At 47.2% G+C, this 22,130-nt stretch overlaps 1 protein-coding gene across 1 annotated transcript; it reads left to right on the forward strand.

The window, feature by feature from the left end:
- The first annotated feature begins 5,192 nt into the window (after nt 1-5,192).
- Nucleotides 5,193-21,501, forward strand: LOC114568467 (saxitoxin and tetrodotoxin-binding protein 1). The gene is made up of 12 exons (XM_028598081.1): nt 5,193-5,318; nt 6,592-6,737; nt 8,588-8,670; nt 9,049-9,161; nt 16,840-16,993; nt 17,157-17,279; nt 17,378-17,463; nt 20,199-20,344; nt 20,495-20,577; nt 20,889-21,014; nt 21,154-21,276; nt 21,375-21,501. Exons 1-12 carry the CDS (start codon nt 5,193-5,195, stop codon nt 21,422-21,424), a joined length of 1,359 nt encoding a protein of 452 aa, XP_028453882.1. The 3' UTR covers nt 21,425-21,501.
- Nucleotides 21,502-22,130: the final 629 nt, after the last annotated feature.

Here is a 22,130-nt window from a genome sequence, read left to right on the forward strand (position 1 = left end):
ATGACTGTAACTTCACAGCAGACATTTTCAATAAAAATGTCCAAAGTTATAATATAATAGAATCCCAGGTTGAAGAGAGAGACAGTGAGCCTAAATAAATATGATCAAATCAGTCAGAGAGTTTATTAACTTTGTACACATACGGTAAATGCTCACACACTTTGGACCCACACCGTGGTCTCGGGGCCGTTATAAATCCCAACCGGCTTCCCTGTCCTCACTGTGCAGTCCCCGACAGATCCCAGAGAGAGCAGAGGGTGCGTTTGATTTTTCTCTCAGAGCAGGATGAGTATTGTGAAGAGAGCCGTGCTGCTGACGCTGCTGCTCGCGGCAATCGGCAGCTCGGCCGCGGTGGGCCCCGAAGACTGCCACGGTCTGAACGTAACGCTGCAAACTAAAGATATTCACAAGGTGAGTCTGATTCTGGTCCTACAGTTAGGGCTAAGAGGGGGTATGTATCGGGATTTTCTTTTTGCAGCGAACACACACACATACACACACTGACACACACAAGTACACACACACACCCCCCCCCACACACACACACACACACACAAACAGACACACACAGACACCTACACACACATACACACATACACACACAGACACAAAGACACACACGTACACACACAGACCAAGGTTATTATAGTTATGCATTTTTCATTAGTTTTTATTTTTATTTCGTTTTGACATTTTCTTTTCAAATTCTGTTTAGTTTTAATTAGTTTTTAAAGCAGGTTTGCTAATTTAGTGTAGTATTTATTAGTTTTAGTCTTTCTTTGTAATATGGGTTATTTGTCGTTGGCAAGATTGTATAAGAAAAAAGTATTGTATAATAATAACTCAACAAAGACATCATACCATTTTAGAAATATGTATTCACAATGTATTCAACAATAACACCAGTAAAATGTAAAATGTACATATGATGATGAGCATAAATATGTAAACAGTCCACACAAGACACAGCATTAAGTACAAAATGTATAAGTGTAAATGTGTAAGTGCCAGGAAAAACCCTAAATAGCCAAGAGACTAAAGAAGACATACATGAACAGGTGTTTTGAACTTTGGTTCGAGTAAAGTGATCGATCACAGTCGACTCACACAGTTGTGTAGCTAGACATCCCAGTATTAATCCACGTATTAACCCACGCTTCCTCACGCTTTTAGTGTTACTAAGTATTTACTAACCAGCAGCTATCGGGTCACTGGTGAAAGCCTGCCTGTAGTATTCTCTGTCCTGAGGTTGTCTCCGTCATGCTGCCTGGCCCTGTACCCATACATCCATGTCCTTTACCCATATACCCATGCCCTGGCCCAATACATCCAAGCCCTGTACCCATACATCCATGTCCTTTACCCATATACCCATGCCCTGGCCCAATACATCCAAGCCCTGTACCCATACATCCATGCCCTGTACCTACACATCCATGCCCCGGCCCCATACATCCATGCTCTGTACCCATACATCCATGCCCTGTACCCATACATCCATGCTCTGTACCCATACATCCATGCCCTGTACCCATACATCCATGCTCTGTACCCATACATCCATGCCCTGTACCCATACATCCAGAAGCTTCCTGAGTGAAGACTTTGGAGCAAAACAATCATATTTCAGATATGTCCTCCACCAATACAATAAAAGCAAATACTAAAACATGGATGTGTGTTATGCACATTATTGTGTGTTGCTCTGGTCTGAAATACTTTCGAATGTTCTGTTTGAATATGCAAATGATGCATTATTTATAGTGCTCATATTATGCTCATTTTCAGGTTCATACAATTTTTTTGGATTGCTTAAGCACGATTTTCAAAACAGGGCCAGTGTTTTCAAAACACTACACACAATTAGCACAACCACACACCCAATTAGCAAAACACCTTTGCACCTTTGCAAAATGAAACACTCTTGCAAAAACTATACACTACTTTATAAAAAACATATTTTGTTGCCATATGAAACACACACCTTTCATTTGACTTAATTAAGTTTTAACCATATACACACTGCTGTTGCTAACCTAAAACCCTTTTAGCAATTCTACTTCTCAGTGATTAGAGTACTTTAAATGAATTACACAGAGAAATTTACAATAAGTTCACCAAACACTACACAAGACCAATGCTGCAGACTGAGGAAATATAATTTATTTCTCTCCATATACCCAAATCAGTCGACATGGAGAATCAACAACAAAACATGTCCCAGTTTTCATTCTACGACAGTAGTGTGCATAACACTGTTAGCTCCACAAACAACAAACCTAAAATATTCTATCCAGGACAGGTTACAATCACAGAAAAAACAGACAAAACAACAAAAAAAGATCTGAAAAAGTACAGAAAATACTCGACATTATCTCTTCGCCTAGCTGGAACCGGCCAAGAGAATTTCATCAACATCACAGACGATATCCTCATTGGCAAGACAACGTGGGAAGAACCGTCTTGAATGTCGAATCCATCCTGCACAGCTGCAGCGTAGATTTGGTCACAGGCGTCCTCCATGGCCTGAATGAGGGGTACCTGAGCCTGGGGCCTGAATGAGGGCTACCTGAGCCTGGGGCCTGAATGAGGGGTACCTGAGCCTGGGGCCTCAATGAGGGGTACCTGAGCCTGGTGCCTGAATGAGGGCTACCTGAGCCTGGGGCCTGAATGAGGGGTACCTGAGCCTGGGGCCTCAATGAGGGGTACCTGAGCCTGGGGCCTCAATGAGGGGTACCTGAGCATGGGGCCTCAATGAGGGGTACCTGAGCCTGGGGCCAGAGATCGTAAACCCTCGCGTGAATATGGGCCCCCTTCCTCCTTGTTGTTCTCGACCCTCAATCCTCAAATGTCACAGGGAGGGGTATCAACAGTGCTGATATGGTGCAAACAATGAGCAGCTGATTACTGTAACTGTAGACCGATTTTCTTTTACCTGTTTCCTTGTTGAAATGTCCTTATGACAGATGCCGCTGTATATCTACTAAGATTTTGCTGACTCTTAGTCCAGTCTCCCTCAGCATCAATCCGTGGTTCACAACATGGTCCACTAGTGTGCCTCTACCTCTGGCTGGGCCTCTTCCTCTTCCTCTACCTCCTTTTCCTCCTCTGTGGATTCTCCCTCTCACTCTCATTCTGCTTCTTCTTCTGACTCCTTCCATTTTGGTTGAAGACAGGTGAACTTACCTGCTGCATTTTATATAGTGCTTAAACCTGATTGGTGTGTCTACAATTTAGCAGTCATGTGTTTGCGTACCTGGTGGCTGTGTTTAACCAATTGGTTCATGTGTGTTCATTTGAAAGCCTTAGCTTTGAAATTGCAAGGAAATGACATCATGATAAGTTTCTGTGTCAAATGCATACAAGTGTGTTTAGTGTTTTGCAATCTCTGTGTGTGATGTTTTGCAAAAAGTGTGAAGCTGACAATGTGCTTACAGTTGTGCAGATCTAGCCTAGTGTTTTGCTCCTTGAGTGTAAGGTTTTGCTAATTGTGGGAAAGTTTTAATTTTAGTGTGTAAGCAATTGTAAAAAACTGTAATTGTATTTAGAAATTGTGCCAGAATAGGTTTATATGGTTTAATTTTTTTTTTTAAATACTATATTTGTGCTGTACTGCACATTGCTGCAGCTCCTCTTTTCACCCTGTGTGTTGAGCTCTCTGTTTTAGCTACAGAGTGAGACATCTCACTTCTGTTCCATCACACTTGTTTCATCTTTGTTGGGAGTCACACATGTGCAGTACCTAGGTAAGGACTACTAGCCAGTCAGAAGCAGAGTATGAGGGCGTGCCCTGACAGTAGCTAGGTAAGGACTACTAGCCAGTCAGAAGCAGAGTATGAGGGCGTGCCATGCTAGCAGCTAGGTGAGCATTATAACGTGTGTTACAAAGTCACCACGTTTGTCTCTGAAGTAAAGGCTGGACTACAATAGAGCTGTTTGGAGCAGTTGGTGAACAGTGTTTTCTGTTGAAGATGGTAAGTCCCTTTGGGGGGGACTTTGGGCTTTTTCACTTTGTAAACCCATAACATGCAGAAAAAAGATATAAAATACAATAAAGGAAAGGGAAAAAGACAAAAACATAACATGAGCACTTTAAAGCTAACTTTTAGTGAATTTAAGAGAAATCTACAGACACAGGTAGACAAAGCGTAGTAAAATAAATGTTTTCTTACCGATAGTTTGAAAGAAGACATGATATCGAAGAGAAACAGACCAAAATATTTCACAAAAAACAATGTTTCTGCCCCAAATGTTATCTCAAAAGACCTAAATCTTTTCAACAGTGAATAACTGTCTTTCAGGCTGGAGCGGGTTCTGTTTTGATAATATAGAGCAATATATTGGTCTCAGGAATCCATGCTATGCTAGTTTTTTGGTATGGGTGGCTGAATAAAGTTAGGCTAAATTCTGGCGAGGGAAAAACTGGCATGGTCCTTTTTAGAAGGGGTCCCTTGACCTTTGGCCTCCATATATCTGAAGGAAAATGGTTCTCTTGGTACCTACAAGTCACCCCTTTACAGACGCGCCTTAAATAATCCCATGCAGGTTTTCTCATGCAGTATAAATGTGTTATTTTATTCGAAAATAGTTGGATAGTTCTACATACTGAGGTCCATTGCAATTGCACAAAATCTGACTGGAAAGCTGAGACTCCTGTGGATTCAAGGGGCCCAATTGTGAGAAAATCTCTCCAGGGTAACATGCCAATGAACCTCCGTAGGTTTAGGCTAATCTCCAGATGTGTACAACATCTTGATCCACCCCTGATTATTAGCCTACACCCAGATATGTAAAGCAATCTCAAACTGTTCTCCACTGAATCGTACCTTTAAGTATCAGCTTTTCTGATGTCGGCAGAATGTTATCCAACAGTTTTCTGATTCAGGTCAGGGTGTTCTGTCAGAGTCATGTTACTAAACTGTGGTGTGTGTGTGTGTGTGTGTGTGTGTGTGTGTGTTTTTGTTCAGAGCATTTCTTAACTTTGTACACATACGGTAAATGCATCTGGACATCAACGGAGTGAATCAACGGGCCTTTCAGAGTTCAATAACACTGTGAGCTGACGCACTTTGGACCCTCGCCGTGGTCCGGGGGCATTATAAACCCCGACCGGCTGCCCTGTCCTCACTTTGCAGTCCCCGACAGGTCCCAGAGAGATCAGAGGGTGCGTTTGATTTTTGTCCCAGAGCAGGATGAGTGTTGTGAAGAGAGCCGTGCTGCTGACGCTGCTGCTGGCGGCGATCGGCAGCTCGGCCGCGGCGGGCCCCGAAGACTGCCACGGTGTGAACGTAACGCTGCAAACTAAAGATATTCACAAGGTGAGTCTGATTCTGGTCCTACTATTAGGGCTAAGAGGGGGTATGCATGGATCGGGATTTTCTTTTTGCAGCAATTCTTCTTTACAAATGAACACACACTCACACACACACACACACACACACACCCACACACACACACACACACATACACACAGACACAGACAAACACACACACTCAGACAGACAAACACACATCCACACACACATACACAGACACACACATACACACAGACACAAACACACACACACAGACACACAGCCAAACACACACCCACACACACACACACACACAAACAGACAGACACACACACACTCACACAGCCAAACACACATCCACACACACACACACACACACACACACAAACACAAACAGACACACACACAGACACAAACACACGCACACAGACACACAGACAAACACACACACACAGACACAGACAAACACACACACTCACACAGACAAACACACGCACACAGACACACAAACACTCACACACAAACACATATTACTTTCTTGTTTACAAAGTAAATAAATGACAGACTGTCTTCTTAGAAAATCTTTCATGAATAGAAATTATTCAAAGTTTTTGATTTAACAACAAAGATGAATCTTAAAGGGTTAGTTCGGACTACTCAAAGCCACCCAAAAAACATAAACTAACTGACCAATCAAGGCAGCGATGTAAAAAAGATCAAATAAGAAACCCCACCAGACTCCATGTTAATAATCAGTACTTTTAGCGTGTATAGAGCCAGCATATCACCACCAGACTCCATGTAAATAATCAGGACTTTTAGCGTGTATAGAGCCCGCATATCTCCACCAGACTCCATGTAAATAATCAGGACTTTTAGTGTTTATAGAGCCAGCATATCTCCACATGTAAATGGGTGAATTAAGGGTTTATTTCAACCAAACCAGAGTGGTGATTGTTTGAACAGTGGAAAGATGAACCAAGACGGCTTTTGATAATTTTATTTAGTTTCTGTCAATTTTTAATATTAGTGCGTTTTACAATGATAAAAGTCCTGATTATTTAGATGGAGTCTGGTGGAGTTTGGTGATGGTGATTTCGGGGCTGTTTCATATTAAACTAAAAGGATCTTACTCTTTAACCAAAATGTCTATCTCTGTAGGGATCCTTTCCATAAAGTTGTCAGACACTCAGAATAATAATTTGAGTCTGTCAGCAGCAAAAACAGAACTTTTAGTGGAAGGATACTCTTGTCTGACCTGTCCCCCCCTTTCCATCCTCCCTCCCTCTCTCTGCAGATTTTCGGGGACTGGGTCCTGGTCTGGTCCATCACTGACCACGACCAAGGCAACGCGCTGCTTCAAAACGTCACCAGCTCCCACGTTGAGTTAAGACTCCGCGATGACAACAAGACGGTCACATGCACAGTGAGGAACATGCACACGTGAGTCAATGCTTACATAGTCTCGTTTTGCCAGACCTTCGTCCACAGCACTGCGGAGGAAGGTCTGGCTAGTCCACACAGCATTCCTGGATGGGAGAAAAACATACTCTGGTTTATTGCCATTTCTTTAAACCAATCACAATCAAACCATCACCTTATCATGGTGGAGAGGTATGTGTGTCCCAATGAACCTGAGGGCCGTGTTGACCGGAGCTTGGTGCTCCCGGTAGGGTGTCCCATGGCAACGTGGTCTCAGGTGAGGGGCCAGACAAACAATGGTTAAAAAATGCTATGACTCAACGAGGAAGAGGCAAAATTACCCTGCCAGGCCCAGATGGAGGGCTCGTCAGCAAGCACCTGTTGGCCGGGTTTGCCACGGAGCCCGGCCGGGCACAGCCCGAAAAGCAAGTTGGCAGACCCGAGCAGCAGTGTGGGGATACTCAAAAGCCCCCAGCTGAGCGCTGCTACGTTGGAGTTTACCCCAGTGGACGAGAGGGTTGCCTCCCTACGCCTGCGGGTTGTTGGGGGGGGGGGGAACTCTGACTGTTGTTGCATTGAACCCGAGTGGACAATGTTCAAAGTTTCCATTGCTGATGCTGCGGCAGGGAGCTGTGGTCTCATGGTCCCATGAAACCATGAACACCGACTGAAGAAGGAGTCTTTCCGGAATACGTTATCCCAGAGGACTCCGGACGCAGTTGCAGGCTACCGAAGGGCCCGAAGGGCCCGAAGGGCTGCAGCCTCTGCCGTGAAAGAGGCAAAGCAGCAGGTGTGGGTGAATTTCGGAGAAGACGTGGAGGACTTTCAGTTGGCACCAAGGTGCTTCTGGAAAACTGTTCACCACTGCTGGAGGGGGAAGCGAGGAACCATCCAAGCTGTGTACAGTAAGGATGGGACGCTGTTGATATCAACTGAGGAGGTAATAGGGCGGTGGAAGGAGCACTTTGAGGAACTCCTAAATCCAGCTAATACCGGCTCTATGTTAGAGGTAGAGGCTGAGGTAGTCAAACAACTCCACAGTGGCACAGACCTGGGGATTGATGAGATCCGTCCAGACATGCTGAAAGCTCTGGGTGTGGAGGGGCTGTCTTGGTTGACACGCCTCTTCAACATTGCATGGAAGTTTGGGACAGTGCCAAAGGAGTGGTAGGCCAGGGTGGTGTTTCCCCTGTTTAAAAAGGGGGACCAGAGGGTGTGTGCCAATTACAGGGGTATCACACTTCTCAGCTTCACTGGTAAAGTTTACTCCAAGGTGCTGGAAAGGAGGGTTCGGCCGATAGTTGAACCTCTAGTTGAAGAGGAACAATGCAGATTCCGTCCTGGTTGTGGCACAACTGACCAGATCTTCACTCTCCCAAGGATCCTGGAGGGAGCTTGGGAGAATGCCCATCTGGTCTACATGTGTTTTGTGGATCTGGAGAAGGCGTATGACCGGGTCCCCTGGGAGATACTGTGGGAGGTACTAACTCAAAAAGTTAGAGATACTAACTCAAAAAGCTTGAAGACAAAACTTAAAGCTAGAGAAGTCCGACTACACCGACGTCATTCGGCTTAGTTGCTGCACTTTAACATTATAATGGCGGGGAAAACCCTGACATTTCAACACACAGACATGTATGATGAATGAAATCAGGATGGACCAACAAGTCTTTCAAACTATACAACGATATAGGTCCAGAGAAGGTAACAGTCGCAGTTTGGTTAGCTGCGTCAAGACTAATATCTGTGTGTGTGAAATTATTTAATTTGCTCGTGAGCATGTTTTATCACACTGGAGCGTGATTATCCTGCAATAAGAAGTACGTTTGTTGTTTGTGTCATGTTGTCTAACTGGTTTGTGTCATTTTCAGACACCAGGCATGTGTCACCTACACCATCAACATGACGATGCCCACTGACCCGCTGGACAGCACCATGATCAGCTTTCCTGGTTGTGAGTCGCATTAATACAGACACACACACACACACACAGACACATACACACCCACACACATACATACAGAGACACACACACTCACACACACACAAACACGCAGTGCCTGAAGTTAACTTCTATGCCACGTGTGGCTAGTTGATTTTAAAAGCCACCATGGCTTTTAAAATCAAATCAATTTTAAAAGCCACCATGGCGGGTTCTAGGGACACCTAAACTGTAGCCCCGCCTTAGCTCTGAAGCTAGCCGAGCTTCTCCGCCTACATGCAGTTTTTTGTCAGGTTGATGCTCCAGTGAGTGAGTCAGAGATAGCAGCACGAAAGGACAAGTATGGCGAGTGGTGGTGACCCACAAGAATTCCCCGCCACCCTCTTTAAGATCGCAAGTTTTGGAAAACTTCGAGACTGTATGGCTGCAGCCTGGAGCTTCCCGTCCTTTCATCTCACGCCGCCCCCGCCTCGAAAACTTCTGTCTTTGGGTCAGTTCCAGTAGTAGGCTACAGGCGAGAGGGGTGGATAAGAGAAGGACTGTCAGTTCCAGTAGTAGGCTACAGGCGAGAGTGGTGGATAAGAGAAGGACTGTCAGTTCCAGTAGTAGGCTACAGGCGAGAGAGTGGTAGATAAGACGAGGACTGTCAGTTCCAGACTGTCAGTTCCAGTAGTAGGCTACAGGCGAGAGAGTGGTGGTAAGGAGGATCAGGTCCAGTAGGCGAGGACTGTCAGTTGGATAAGTAGGACTGTCAGGCTAGTAGGCTAGGCGAGAGAGTGGTGGATAAGACGAGGACTGTCAGGTCCAGTAGTAGGCTACAGGCGAGAGTGGTGGATAAGATGAGGACTGTCAGGTCCAGTAGTAGGCTACAGGCGAGAGAGTGATAAGACGAGGACTGTCAGGTCCAGTAGTAGGCTACAGGCGAGAGAGTGGTGGATAAGACGAGGACTGTCAGGTCCAGTAGTAGGCTACAGGCGAGAGAGTGGTGGATAAGACGAGGACTGTCAGTTACAGTAGTAGGCTAAAGGCGAGGGAGTGGTGGATAAGACGAGGACTGTCAGGTCCAGTAGTAGGCTACAGGTCCAGTGTGGATAAGAGGACTGTCAGGTACAGTAGTAGGCTACAGGCGAGTGGTGGATAAGAGAGTGGTGGATAAGACGAGGACTGTCAGGTCCAGTAGTAGGCTACAGGCGAGAGAGTGGTGGATAAGATGAGGACTGTCAGGTCCAGTAGTAGGCTACAGGCGAGAGAGTGGTAGATAAGACGAGGACTGTCAGGTCCAGTAGTAGGCTACAGGCGAGAGAGTGGTGGATAAGACGAGGACTGTCAGTTACAGTAGTAGGCTACAGGCGAGAGTGGTGGATAAGACGAGGGACTGTCAGGTCCAGTAGTAGGCTACAGGCGAGGAGTGGTGGATAAGACGAGGACTGTCAGGTCCAGTAGTAGGCTAGGCGAGGAGAGTGGTGGATAAGACGAGGACTGTCAGGTACAGTAGTAGGCTACAGGCGAGAGTGGTGGATAAGATAAGGACTGTCAGGACTGTCAGGAGTGGTGGATAAGACAGGACTGTAGGCCAGTAGTAGGCTACAGGCGAGAGAGTGGTGGATAAGACGAGGACTGTCAGGTACAGTAGTAGGCTACAGGCGGCGGGGTGGTGGATAAGACGAGGACTGTCAGTTACAGTAGTAGGCTACAGGCGAGAGTGGTGGATAAGATGAGGACTGTCAGGTCCAGTAGTAGGCTACAGGCGAGAGAGTGGTGGATAAGACGAGGACTGTCAGGTCCAGTAGTAGGCTACAGGCGAGAGAGTGGTGGATAAGACGAGGACTGTCAGGTCCAGTAGTAGGCTACAGGCGAGGGAGTGGTGGATAAGACGAGGACTGTCAGGTCCAGTAGTAGGCTACAGGCGAGAGAGTGGTGGATAAGACGAGGACTGTCAGTTACAGTAGTAGGCTACAGGCGAGAGAGTGGTGGATAAGACGAGGACTGTCAGGTCCAGTAGTAGGCTACAGGCGAGAGAGTGGTGGATAAGACGAGGACTGTCAGGTCCAGTAGTAGGCTACAGGCGAGAGAGGGTGGATAAGACGAGGACTGTCAGTTACAGTAGTAGGCTACAGGCGAGAGAGTGGTGGATAAGACGAGGACTGTCAGGTCCAGTAGTAGGCTACAGGCGAGCTAGAGGCGGTGGTGGATAAGATGAGGACTGTCAGGTCCAGTAGTAGGCTACAGGCGTGGATAAGGCGAGGGACTGTCAGGTCCAGTGGTGGATAAGATAAGATGGGACTGTCAGGTCCAGTAGTAGGCTACAGGCGAGGGAGTGGTGGATAAGACGAGGACTGTCAGGGCGAGAGTGGTGGATAAGATGAGGACTGTCAGGTCCAGTAGTAGGCTACAGGCGAGGGAGTGGTGGATAAGACGAGGACTGTCAGGTCCAGTAGTAGGCTAGGCGAGGGAGTGGTAGATAAGACAGGGACTGTCAGGTCCAGTAGTAGGCTACAGGCGAGAGAGTGGTGGATAAGATGAGGACTGTCAGGTCCAGTAGTAGGCTACAGGCGAGAGTGGTGGATAAGACGAGGACTGTCAGGTCCAGTAGTAGGCTACAGGCGAGAGTGGTGGATAAGATGAGGACTGTCAGGTCCAGTAGTAGGCTACAGGCGAGAGAGTGGTGGATAAGACGAGGGACTGTCAGTTCCAGTAGTAGGCTAAGGCGAGGACTGTCAAGATGAGGACTGTCAGTTACAGTAGTAGGCTACAGGCGAGAGAGTGGTGGATAAGACGTCAGGACTGTCAGGTCCAGTAGTAAGGGACTACAGGGCGAGAGTGGTGGATAAGACGAGGACTGTCAGGTAAGTAGTAGGGGACTGGCAGGGTGGATAAGTAGGACTGTCAGTTACAGTAGTAGGCTACAGGCGAGAGAGTGGTGGATAAGACGAGGACTGTCAGGTCCAGTAGTAGGCTACAGGCGAGAGTGGTGGATAAGACGAGGACTGTCAGTTACAGTAGTAGGCTAGGCTACAGGCGAGAGGATAAGACGAGGACTGTCAGGTCCAGTGGTGGATAAGGCGAGGACTGGATAAGAGGGACTGTCAGTAGTAGGCTACAGGCGAGAGAGTGGTGGATAAGACGAGGACTGTCAGGTCCAGTAGTAGGCTACAGGCGAGAGAGTGGTGGATAAGACGAGGGACTGTCAGGTCCAGTAGTAGGCTACAGGCGAGAGAGTGGTGGATAAGACGCAGGACTGTCAGGTCCAGTAGTAGGCTACAGGCGAGGGAGTGGTGGATAAGACGAGGACTGTCAGGTCCAGTAGTAGGCTACAGGCGAGGGAGGGTGGATAAGACGAGGACTGTCAGTTACAGTAGTAGGCTACAGGCGGTGGTGGATAAGACGAGGACTGTCAGGTCCAGTAGTAGGCTACAGGCGAGAGAGTGGTGGATAAGACGAGGACTGTCAGGTCCAGTAGTAGGCTACAGGCGAGAGAGTGGTGGATAAGACGAGGACTGTCAGTTACAGTAGTAGGCTACAGGCGAGAGTGGTGGATAAGATGAGGACTGTCAGGTCCAGTAGTAGGCTACAGGCGAGAGAGTGGTGGATAAGGATACTGTCAGTTACAGTAGGGCTACTGTCAGGTGGTGGATAAGTAGGACTGTCAGGTAGTAGGCTAGGCGAGTGGTGGATAAGGACGAGGACTGTCAGGTCCAGTAGTAGGCTACAGGCGAGTAGGCTACAGGCGAGGTGGATAAGATGAGGACTGTCAGGTCCAGTAGTAGGCTACAGGCGAGAGAGTGGTGGATAAGACGAGGACTGTCAGGTCCAGTAGTAGGCTACAGGCGAGAGAGTGGTGGATAAGACGAGGACTGTCAGGTCCAGTAGTAGGCTACAGGCGAGAGAGTGGTGGATAAGACGAGGACTGTCAGGTCCAGTAGTAGGCTACAGGCGAGGGGTGGTGGATAAGACGAGGACTGTCAGGTCCAGTAGTAGGCTACAGGAGAGAGAGAGTGGTGGATAAGACGAGGACTGTCAGGTCCAGTAGTAGGCTACAGGCGGTGGATAAGACGAGGACTGTCAGGTCCAATAGTAGGCTACAGGCGAGAGAGTGGTGGATAAGACGAGGACTGTCAGGTCCAGTAGTAGGCTACAGGCGAGAGAGTGGTGGATAAGACGAGGACTGTCAGGTCCAGTAGTAGGCTACAGGACTGGATAAGACGAGGGACTGTCAGTTACAGTAGTAGGCTAAAGGCGAGGGAGTGGTAGATAAGACGAGGACTGTCAGGTCCAGTAGTAGGCTACAGGCGAGAGAGTGGTGGATAAGACGAGGACTGTCAGGTCCAGTAGTAGGCTACAGGCGAGAGAGTGGTGGATAAGGAGGACTGTCAGTTACAGTAGTAGGCTACAGGCGAGAGAGTGGTGGATAAGACGAGGGACTGTCAGGTCCAGTAGTAGGCTACAGGCGAGAGAGAGTGGTGGATAAGACGAGGACTGTCAGTTCCAGTAGTAGGCTACAGGCGAGAGAGTGGTGGATAAGACGAGGACTGTCAGTTACAGTAGTAGGCTACAGGCGAGAGAGTGGTGGATAAGGCAGAGGACTGTCAGGTCCAGTAGTAGGCTACAGGCGAGAGTGGTGGATAAGACGAGGACTGTCAGTTACAGTAGTAGGCTACAGGCGAGAGAGTGGTGGATAAGACGAGGACTGTCAGTTACAGTAGTAGGCTACAGGCGAGAGAGTGGTGGATAAGACGAGGACTGTCAGGTCCAGTAGTAGGCTACAGGCGAGAGAGTGGTGGATAAGACGAGGACTGTCAGTTACAGTAGTAGGCTACAGGCGAGAGAGTGGTGGATAAGACGAGGACTGTCAGTTACAGTAGTAGGCTACAGGCGAGAGAGTGGTGGATAAGACGAGGACTGTCAGTTACAGTAGTAGGCTACAGGCGAGAGTGGTGGATAAGACGAGGACTGTCAGTTACAGTAGTAGGCTACAGGCGAGAGAGTGGTGGATAAGACGAGGACTGTCAGTTACAGTAGTAGGCTACAGGCGAGAGAGTGGTGGATAAGACGAGGGACTGTCAGGTCCAGTAGTAGGCTACAGGCGAGAGAGTGGTGGATAAGACGAGGACTGTCAGTTACAGTAGTAGGCTACAGGCGAGAGAGTGGTGGATAAGACGAGGACTGTCAGGTCCAGTAGTAGGCTACAGGCGAGAGAGTGGTGGATAAGTAGTAGGCTACGAGGACTGTCAGTTCCAGTAGTAGGCTACAGGCGAGAGAGTGGTGGATAAGACGAGGACTGTCAGGTCCAGTAGTAGGCTACAGGCGAGGGAGTGGTGGATAAGACGAGGACTGTCAGTTACAGTAGTAGGCTACAGGCGAGAGAGTGGTGGATAAGACGAGGACTGTCAGGTCCAGTAGTAGGCTACAGGCGAGAGAGTGGTGGATAAGACGAGGACTGTCAGTTACAGTAGTAGGCTACAGGCGAGAGAGTGGTGGATAAGACGAGGACTGTCAGGTCCAGTAGTAGGCTACAGGCGAGAGAGTGGTAGATAAGACGAGGACTGTCAGTTACAGTAGTAGGCTACAGGAGAGAGAGAGTGGTGGATAAGACGAGGACTGTCAGGTCCAGTAGTAGGCTACAGGCGGTAGGGTGGATAAGACGAGGACTGTCAGTTACAGTAGTAGGCTACAGGAGAGAGAGTGGTGGATAAGACGAGGACTGTCAGGTCCAGTAGTAGGCTACAGGCGAGGGAGAGTGGTGGATAAGACGAGGACTGTCAGTTACAGTAGTAGGCTACAGGAGAGAGAGAGTGGTGGATAAGACGAGGACTGTCAGGTCCAGTAGTAGGCTACAGGCGAGAGAGTGGTGGATAAGACGAGGACTGTCAGTTACAGTAGTAGGCTACAGGCGAGAGAGGTGGTGGATAAGACGAGGACTGTCAGTTACAGTAGTAGGCTACAGGCGAGAGAGTTGTGGATAAGACGAGACTGTCAGTTACAGTAGTAGGCTACAGTCAGTTAGTAGTAGGCTACAGGCAGTTACAGAGTGGTGGATAAGACGAGGACTGTCAGTTACAGTAGTAGGCTACAGGCGAGAGAGTGGTGGATAAGACGAGGACTGTCAGGTCCAGTAGTAGGCTACAGGCGAGGGAGTGGTGGATAAGACGAGGACTGTCAGTTCCAGTAGTAGGCTACAGGCGAGAGAGTGGTAGATAAGACGAGGACTGTCAGTTACAGTAGTAGGCTACAGGCGAGAGAGTGGTGGATAAGACGAGGACTGTCAGTTACAGTAGTAGGCTCAGGTAGGCGTAGTGTTGTGGATAAGACGAGGACTGTCAGTTACAGTAGTAGGCTACAGGCGAGAGAGTGGTGGATAAGACGAGGACTGTCAGTTCCAGTAGTAGGCTACAGGCGAGAGAGTGGTGGATAAGACGAGGACTGTCAGTTCCAGTAGTAGGCTACAGGCAGTAGTAGGCTAGGCGAGAGTGGTAGATAAGACGAGGACTGTCAGTTCCAGTAGTAGGCTACAGGCGAGAGAGTGGTGGATAAGACGAGGACTGTCAGTTCCAGTAGTAGGCTACAGGCGAGGGAGTGGTGGATAAGACGAGGACTGTCAGGTCCAGTAGTAGGCTACAGGCGAGAGGTGGTGGATAAGACGAGGACTGTCAGTTACAGTAGTAGGCTACAGGCGAGAGAGTGGTGGATAAGACGAGGACTGTCAGTTCCAGTAGTAGGCTACAGGCGAGGTGGTGGATAAGACGAGGACTGTCAGTTACAGTAGTAGGCTACAGGCTAGGGAGTGGTGGATAAGACGAGGAGTCAGTTGTAGTAGATAAGGCGAGGGACTGTCAGTTACAGTAGTAGGCTACAGGCGAGAGAGTTGTGGATAAGATGAGGACTGTCAGTAGTAGGCTACAGGCGAGAGAGTGGTAGATAAGACGAGGACTGTCAGTTACAGTAGTAGGCTACAGGCGAGAGAGTTGTGGATAAGACGAGGACTGTCAGTTACAGTAGTAGGCTACAGGCGAGAGAGTTGTGGATAAGACGAGGACTGTCAGTTACAGTAGTAGGCTACAGGCGAGAGTGGTGGATAAGACGAGGACTGTCAGTTCCAGTAGTAGGCTACAGGCGAGAGAGTGGTAGATAAGACGAGGACTGTCAGTTCCAGTAGTAGGCTACAGGCAGATAAGACGAGGACTGTCAGTTCCAGTAGTAGGCTACAGGCGAGAGAGTGGTAGATAAGACGAGGACTGTCAGTTCCAGTAGTAGGCTACAGGCGAGAGTGGTGGATAAGACGAGGACTGTCAGTTACAGTAGTAGGCTACAGGCGAGGGAGTGGTGGATAAGACGAGGATTGTGTGTCACCGTTGTTCAGCAGTTGTTGGGTATGTGAGTGGAAATACATCTAACATGCTAACGCATATCCAACGCCATCACCCTGATGTGCCAATCACTGGAACGAGACAAAAAAAACTGTCCAACTTCTCCTCCCTACAGTGCTTAACCAGCCTTTAGATACAAATAATTAAAGTTATATTAAAGGGAAAAGTGCTTGGATGTTAAACAAGAGCTTATTCATTATTTTACCTACTGTTAAAAAAGCAAATACAGGCTACTCCTTTTGCACTGGCTCTGTTTATTTTAAGTTTTTATTTTTGTATCTGGCTTCAGGTTGCACTAAAAATTAATTTTACTTGAACAGTGCAGTGTTAAACAGTTTTAATAAATAGAGATTTGAACCTTATTGAAAATTGTTTTGTGTAAATTGTTAATAATTGAGCAATGGGAAAATATTAATATTTATAGAAAATAATCTAAACATTAATCGTTAGATTAGTCGACTAATCGAAAAAATAATCGCTAGATTAATCGTTTAAAAAAGAATCGTTTGGGACAGCCCTATTCCTGATGCTAAATATGTCTTAAAGTTCTGTGAATATCTAACGTTAGAACAAGAAAATAGTAATAAGTTAAGCAAATATAACATTTCATCCATCCACACAATGTTCCCTACATTTTCAAATGAGGCCACGCCCCTTTAGGAGACAGGAAGTGTTTCATACCATTGGTGCAGCGTGTAATGTGACAGTGTGTGCGTGCATGTATGTGCGTGTGTGTGTTTCTGTGTCTCTGTGTGTGTGTGTGTGTGTGTGTGTGTGTCTGTGAATGTGTATCTGTGTGTCTGTCTATGCCTGTGTGTGTGTGTGTGTGCGTCTGTGTGTGTTAGCCATGGAGCAGGACGGACTTCTTGAGGTGTACAATGAGAGAGCGGCTGTGAATTTCTTCGAGACCTGCCCCAACTGTCTGTCGATGGTCTTCAATGACAGCGCGGGACGATTCCTGCTCAACTACAGTAAACACAGATGCTCATATTATTATCTTTAGGGCTTCAACTACACATTATTTTACTCATGGATTAATCTGTGTGTGTGTGTGTGTGTGTGTGTGTGTGTGTGTGTGTGTGTGTGTGTGTGTGTGTGTGTGTGTGTGTGTGTGTGTGTGTGTGTGTGTTTTAGGGAAGGAGGGGGATCACCGGGATGTTGAGAAGTTGAAAGCAGACCACAGCGATCACCACAAACTGGCCGCCTGTCTGGGATTCCCCGCCAACGTCAACCCGTTCAACTACGACGGAGCTGCAGGTCATTTCCTGTCTGGTTTCTCCTCCCACAGATTGTAGAGATGCAAATTAAAAGTAGAGAGCTCATCGAAATGATTTGATGCTTTTGTCTCCTCACAGATTTCTGTCATAAGAAATCATCTGCGGCGAGCCCCGAACACTGCCACGGTCTGAATGTAACGCTGCAAACAAAAGACATGCACAAGGTGAGTCTGATTCTGCTCCTACAATTAGTGCTAAGGGGGGTATGTATGTATCATGATTTTCTTTTTGCAGCAATTTTCCCTGGAATCAATTTCTTTCAGTTCTCTTTGAGTTCACCTAAATATTCGCTGGTTCCTGCCTTCCTCCATTGTTGAAAATGGCAGGTTCCAAGACCCTGTCTTCCTGTGCACGGTGCTCCAATGATATCACATAGCTTCAACATGCTCTCAGCTTGTGCAAGAGATGAATCAGCTGCGAACTTGCGTCCTGATCTTGTGATGATGCCTGCATGTCTGACTTGTTTATCTTAGGAGTCTCTGTATGTCATTACGACTCTGCACAACTTTGAATTCCTCAACCACGGATGACAGAGGAAGTTGGAGCTGCCCTGATCTTAGGTAGAGGCCTGCTGCAGTGATGCTTGGAGGTATTCCCAACCACTTTCGGGGGTGCTTATTGGTCTTCCACTCCACTCCTTCAACGCATGTCGTACACAGTCAGCAGCCACATAAGTCTTGGCAACAGTCCGTGTTGATAGAGCCATGCTTTAAACTTCCCAGGGAGCCCTGATTTTTCGATTCTCCTCAGCCATTCCTCCATCTGCTTTTCCGTACTGGCTATGTTGTTCCTGTCAGTACGTGAGTCATCGGACCACTTTCCGAGGTACTTGATTGGATTCTCCTCTATCGCTGGAATCACTTCTTCTTGCACCTGTTGGTCAACTTCCCGTTCCGTATCACCATACTCCTGGATTTCTTTGGCTTCAACTTCATTCTGGCCCACGTTGCCATGTGGTCCAGAACAGTTAGCACCCACCTCGCCTCCACATGGGTTGTGGTCGTCACAGTAAGGAAGGTCGTCCATGTAACCTCTTATTGGGGGTTGTCGGATGCCTGACTCGATTTTTGGTCGCTGGGGTTCCTTCTCCACAGCTGTTATTAGGAGGTTCATTCCCATGATGTTACTATACCCATTTCCAGGCTTTGCCACTGAATTGTAAAATGGGCCATCTTGAATCGTAGCTGGATTCCACCAAAGTAGCTGGTGATCATTCCGTTGCTGTGCTGTGGGATGTGGTAGTGGTCTAATGCTGCATGGATGAGGGCATGAGCGAATGATCCATAGGCATTGGCCAAATCCAGCAAGACAACAGTCAGGTTGCCTTTGCTGGCTTTAGTCTCACGGATCATCTGACTGAGAACTCCGGTGTGTTCCAGGCATCCAGAGATGCCTGGAATTCCACCTTTCTGTATAGCAGTGTTGATGTATCCATTCTCCGTCACGTAAGAGGTCATCCACTTGGCCAGTACAGAAAAGAAGATCTTGCCTTCTACACTTAGCAGTGAGATTGTTCTGAATTGGTCAGTGGTTTGGGAGTTCTCTTCCTTTGGCACAATACAGCCCTCTGCCTTCTTCCAGCATGATGGAATAGTACCCTTTCTCCAGATCCTCCGGGAATAACCTCCACAGCCTCCGAAGGAGCATTGGGCATTTCTTATATACTTTGTAGGGTATTCAGTTGCCCCAGGGGCAGATCCTGTTCTGGCCTTCTTCACCACCTCTTGGACTTCTTTCAAGGATGGTTCACTGATGTTGAGCTCTTGTTCCGGGGTCTTTGTCTTTGTTGATGCTTGTGTTGGCATCCAGGGACTGGTTTCTGGAGGTGTCATTGTGGGTTTCCCTCAATAACTCCTCCATATCTCCTCTGGGGCTGGTCAGCCTTCCAGATTTTGCTTCACCCAGCAGTGTTCTGGTGAATGGGAAGGAGTCTTTGGTGAACTGGGATCTTGTGTTCTGCCTATCCTTCCTCTTCTTCCAAGTGCTTTCTGTTATTTGGAGTCTGCAGAGGCACTCCCGGAGTTGACTGGTCAGATCCTTGATGCCTTCCCTTTCATCAGCAGGGTCTCTTTTGAACTGCTTGATGAGAGTCTAGATTTCTCTCCCTCAGATGATGAATTTCCCTTTCTCTTCTGCTTGGCTGGTGTGCAGACTTGATGTTGACTTTCTTCTCTTCAATTCCAAAATGCTCCCTTGCCAGGGTGTAGGTTATTGTTGTGAGAGTATTGACTTTCTTCTCAGCCATCCCTGCTAGTGTGGCTTCTAGCACTTTGTTGAGATCTTGGTCTAGTTGATTCCTGGCCGTTAGAGTTGTGTTTGTCCTGTTGAGTCTCTCTCATCGCCCACGCCCACCCTCTCGGGAGACTCTGGGGGTATCGCTCTGTATTACTTTCTGTAGCTTGAGTTGGTGCCCTCTTGCGAGTGCTGTACATGAGGTTGCTAACCTCATACACCTACGCCAGTCTTTCCTGGAGGTCATCTGGATCTTTTCCCCAATGTTTTTACCAATGATTGACCTAAATATTTCCTGTGTATACCGATACCAATACCGTGTTTTTGATACCAAAAAAAATTAAACCAAGACGGCTTTTTATAGTTTTATTTAGTTTCTGTCGACTTTGAATGAAGTGTGTTTTACGATGATAAAAGTCCTGATTATTTACATGGAGTCTGGTGGAGTTTAGTGATGTTGATTTTGGGGCTGTTTCATGTTAAACAGAAGGGATCTTACTCTTCAACTAAAAGGTCTAACTCTGTAGGCATCCTTTCAGTAATGTTGTCAGACACTTAAAATAATAATCTGAGTCTGTCAGTGGCAAAAACAGAACTTTTAGTGGAAGGATACTCTGTCTGACCTGTCCGCCCCCCTCCCTCCCTCCCTCCCTCCCTCTCTCTACAGATATTCGGGGACTGGGTCCTGGTCTGGTCCACCACTGACCACGACGGATACCAAGCGCTGCTTCCAAACGTCACCAGCTCCCACGTCGAGTTTAGACTCCGCGATGATAACAAGACGGTCACGTTCACAGAGAGGAACATGTACACGTGAGTTAGTGCTTACATATTCTCGCTTTTGCCAGACCTTCCTCCACAGCGGAGGAAGGTCTGGCTAGTCCACACAGCATTCCTGGATGGGAGAAAAACATGCTCTGGTTTAATGGCATTTCTTTATACCAATCACAATCGTCTTTTCAGCCACCAGACGTGTGTCACCTACATCATCAACATGACGATGACCACTGACCCGCTGGAAAGCACCATGACCACCTTTCCTGGTTGTGAGTCACATTAATACACACAGACACACACACACACGCACAAACACACGCACACAGAGACACATGTCTTTAAACTGTGTAAATATCTAACGTTAGCACAGGAAAATAGTAATATGTCGCTTTTAGGAGACAGAAAGTGTTTCATATCATTGCTGCAGCGTGTAATGTGTGTGTGTGTGTGTGTGTGTGTGTGTGTGTGTGTGTGTGTGTGTGTGTGTGTGTGTGTGTATGTGTGTATGTGAGTGCATGTGTCTGTATGTCTGTGCGTGTGTGTGTGTGTGTGTGTGTGTGTGTGTGTCTGTGTTTGTTAGCCATGGAGAAGGATGGACTTCTTCAGGTGTACAACGGGACAGGAGATGTGAATTTCTTCGAGACCTGCCCCGACTTTCTGTCGATGGTCTTCAAGGACAGCAGGGGACGATTTCTGTTCAACTACAGTAAACACAGATGCTCATATTATTAGCTTTAGGGCTGCAACTACACATTATTTTCATCATACATTAATCTGTGTGTGTGTGTGTGTGTGTGTGTGTGTGTGTGTGTGTGTGTGTGTGTGTGTGTGTGTTTGTGTTTCAGGGAGGGATGGGCATCACCAGGATGTTGAGAAGTTGAAAGCAGACCACAGCGATCACCACAAACTGGCTGCCTGTCTGGGATTTCCCGCCAACGTCAACCCGTTCAACTACGACGGAGCTGCAGGTCACTTCCTGTCTGGTTTCTCCTCCCACAGATTGTAGAGATGCAAATTAAAAAAAGAGAGATAATTTAAATGATTTTATCCTTTTGTCTCCTCACAGATTTCTGTCATAAGAAATCATCCCCGGAGGTGAAGCCAGAAGTGTCCTGAGTGAAGACGTTGGAGCAAAACAATCATATTTCAGATATGACCTCCACCAATACAATAAAAGCAAATACTAAAACCTGGATGTGTGTTATGCACATTATTGTGTGTTGCTCTGGTCTCCAATACTTTCAAATGTTCTGTTTAAATATGCAAATTACGCATTATTTAAGGTGCTGTTGATGTCAGAAACAGAGTATGAGGGCGTGTCCCGACAGCACCTAGGTAAGGACTACTAGCCAGTCAGAAGCAGAGTATGAGAGCGTGTCCTGACAGCACCTAGGTAAGGACTACTAGCCAGTCAGAAGCAGAGTATGAGGGCGTGCACTGACAGTACCTAGGTAAGGACTACTAGCCAGTCAGAAGCAGAGTATGAGGGCATGCCCTGACAGTAGGACTACTAGCCAGTCAGAAGCAGAGTATGAGGGCGTGCCCTGATAGTAGCTAGGTAAGGACTACTAGCCAGTCAGAAGCAGAGTATGAGGGCGTGTCCTGATAGTAGCTAGGTAAGGACTACTAGCCAGTCAGAATAATAATAATAATAATAATAATAATAATAATAATAAAAAACATCACATAATCTTTAGATTTAAAATAAAACATCTGGAACACAAACACACACAGACACATACACACACACACACACACACACACACAAACACGCTGTTGTGTCAAGAGACAGTAAACAACATAAGCATTCACCTTTTCAACT

Source organism: Perca flavescens, chromosome 14, assembly GCF_004354835.1.
Source record: "Perca flavescens isolate YP-PL-M2 chromosome 14, PFLA_1.0, whole genome shotgun sequence".
NCBI lineage: Eukaryota > Metazoa > Chordata > Actinopteri > Perciformes > Percidae > Perca > Perca flavescens.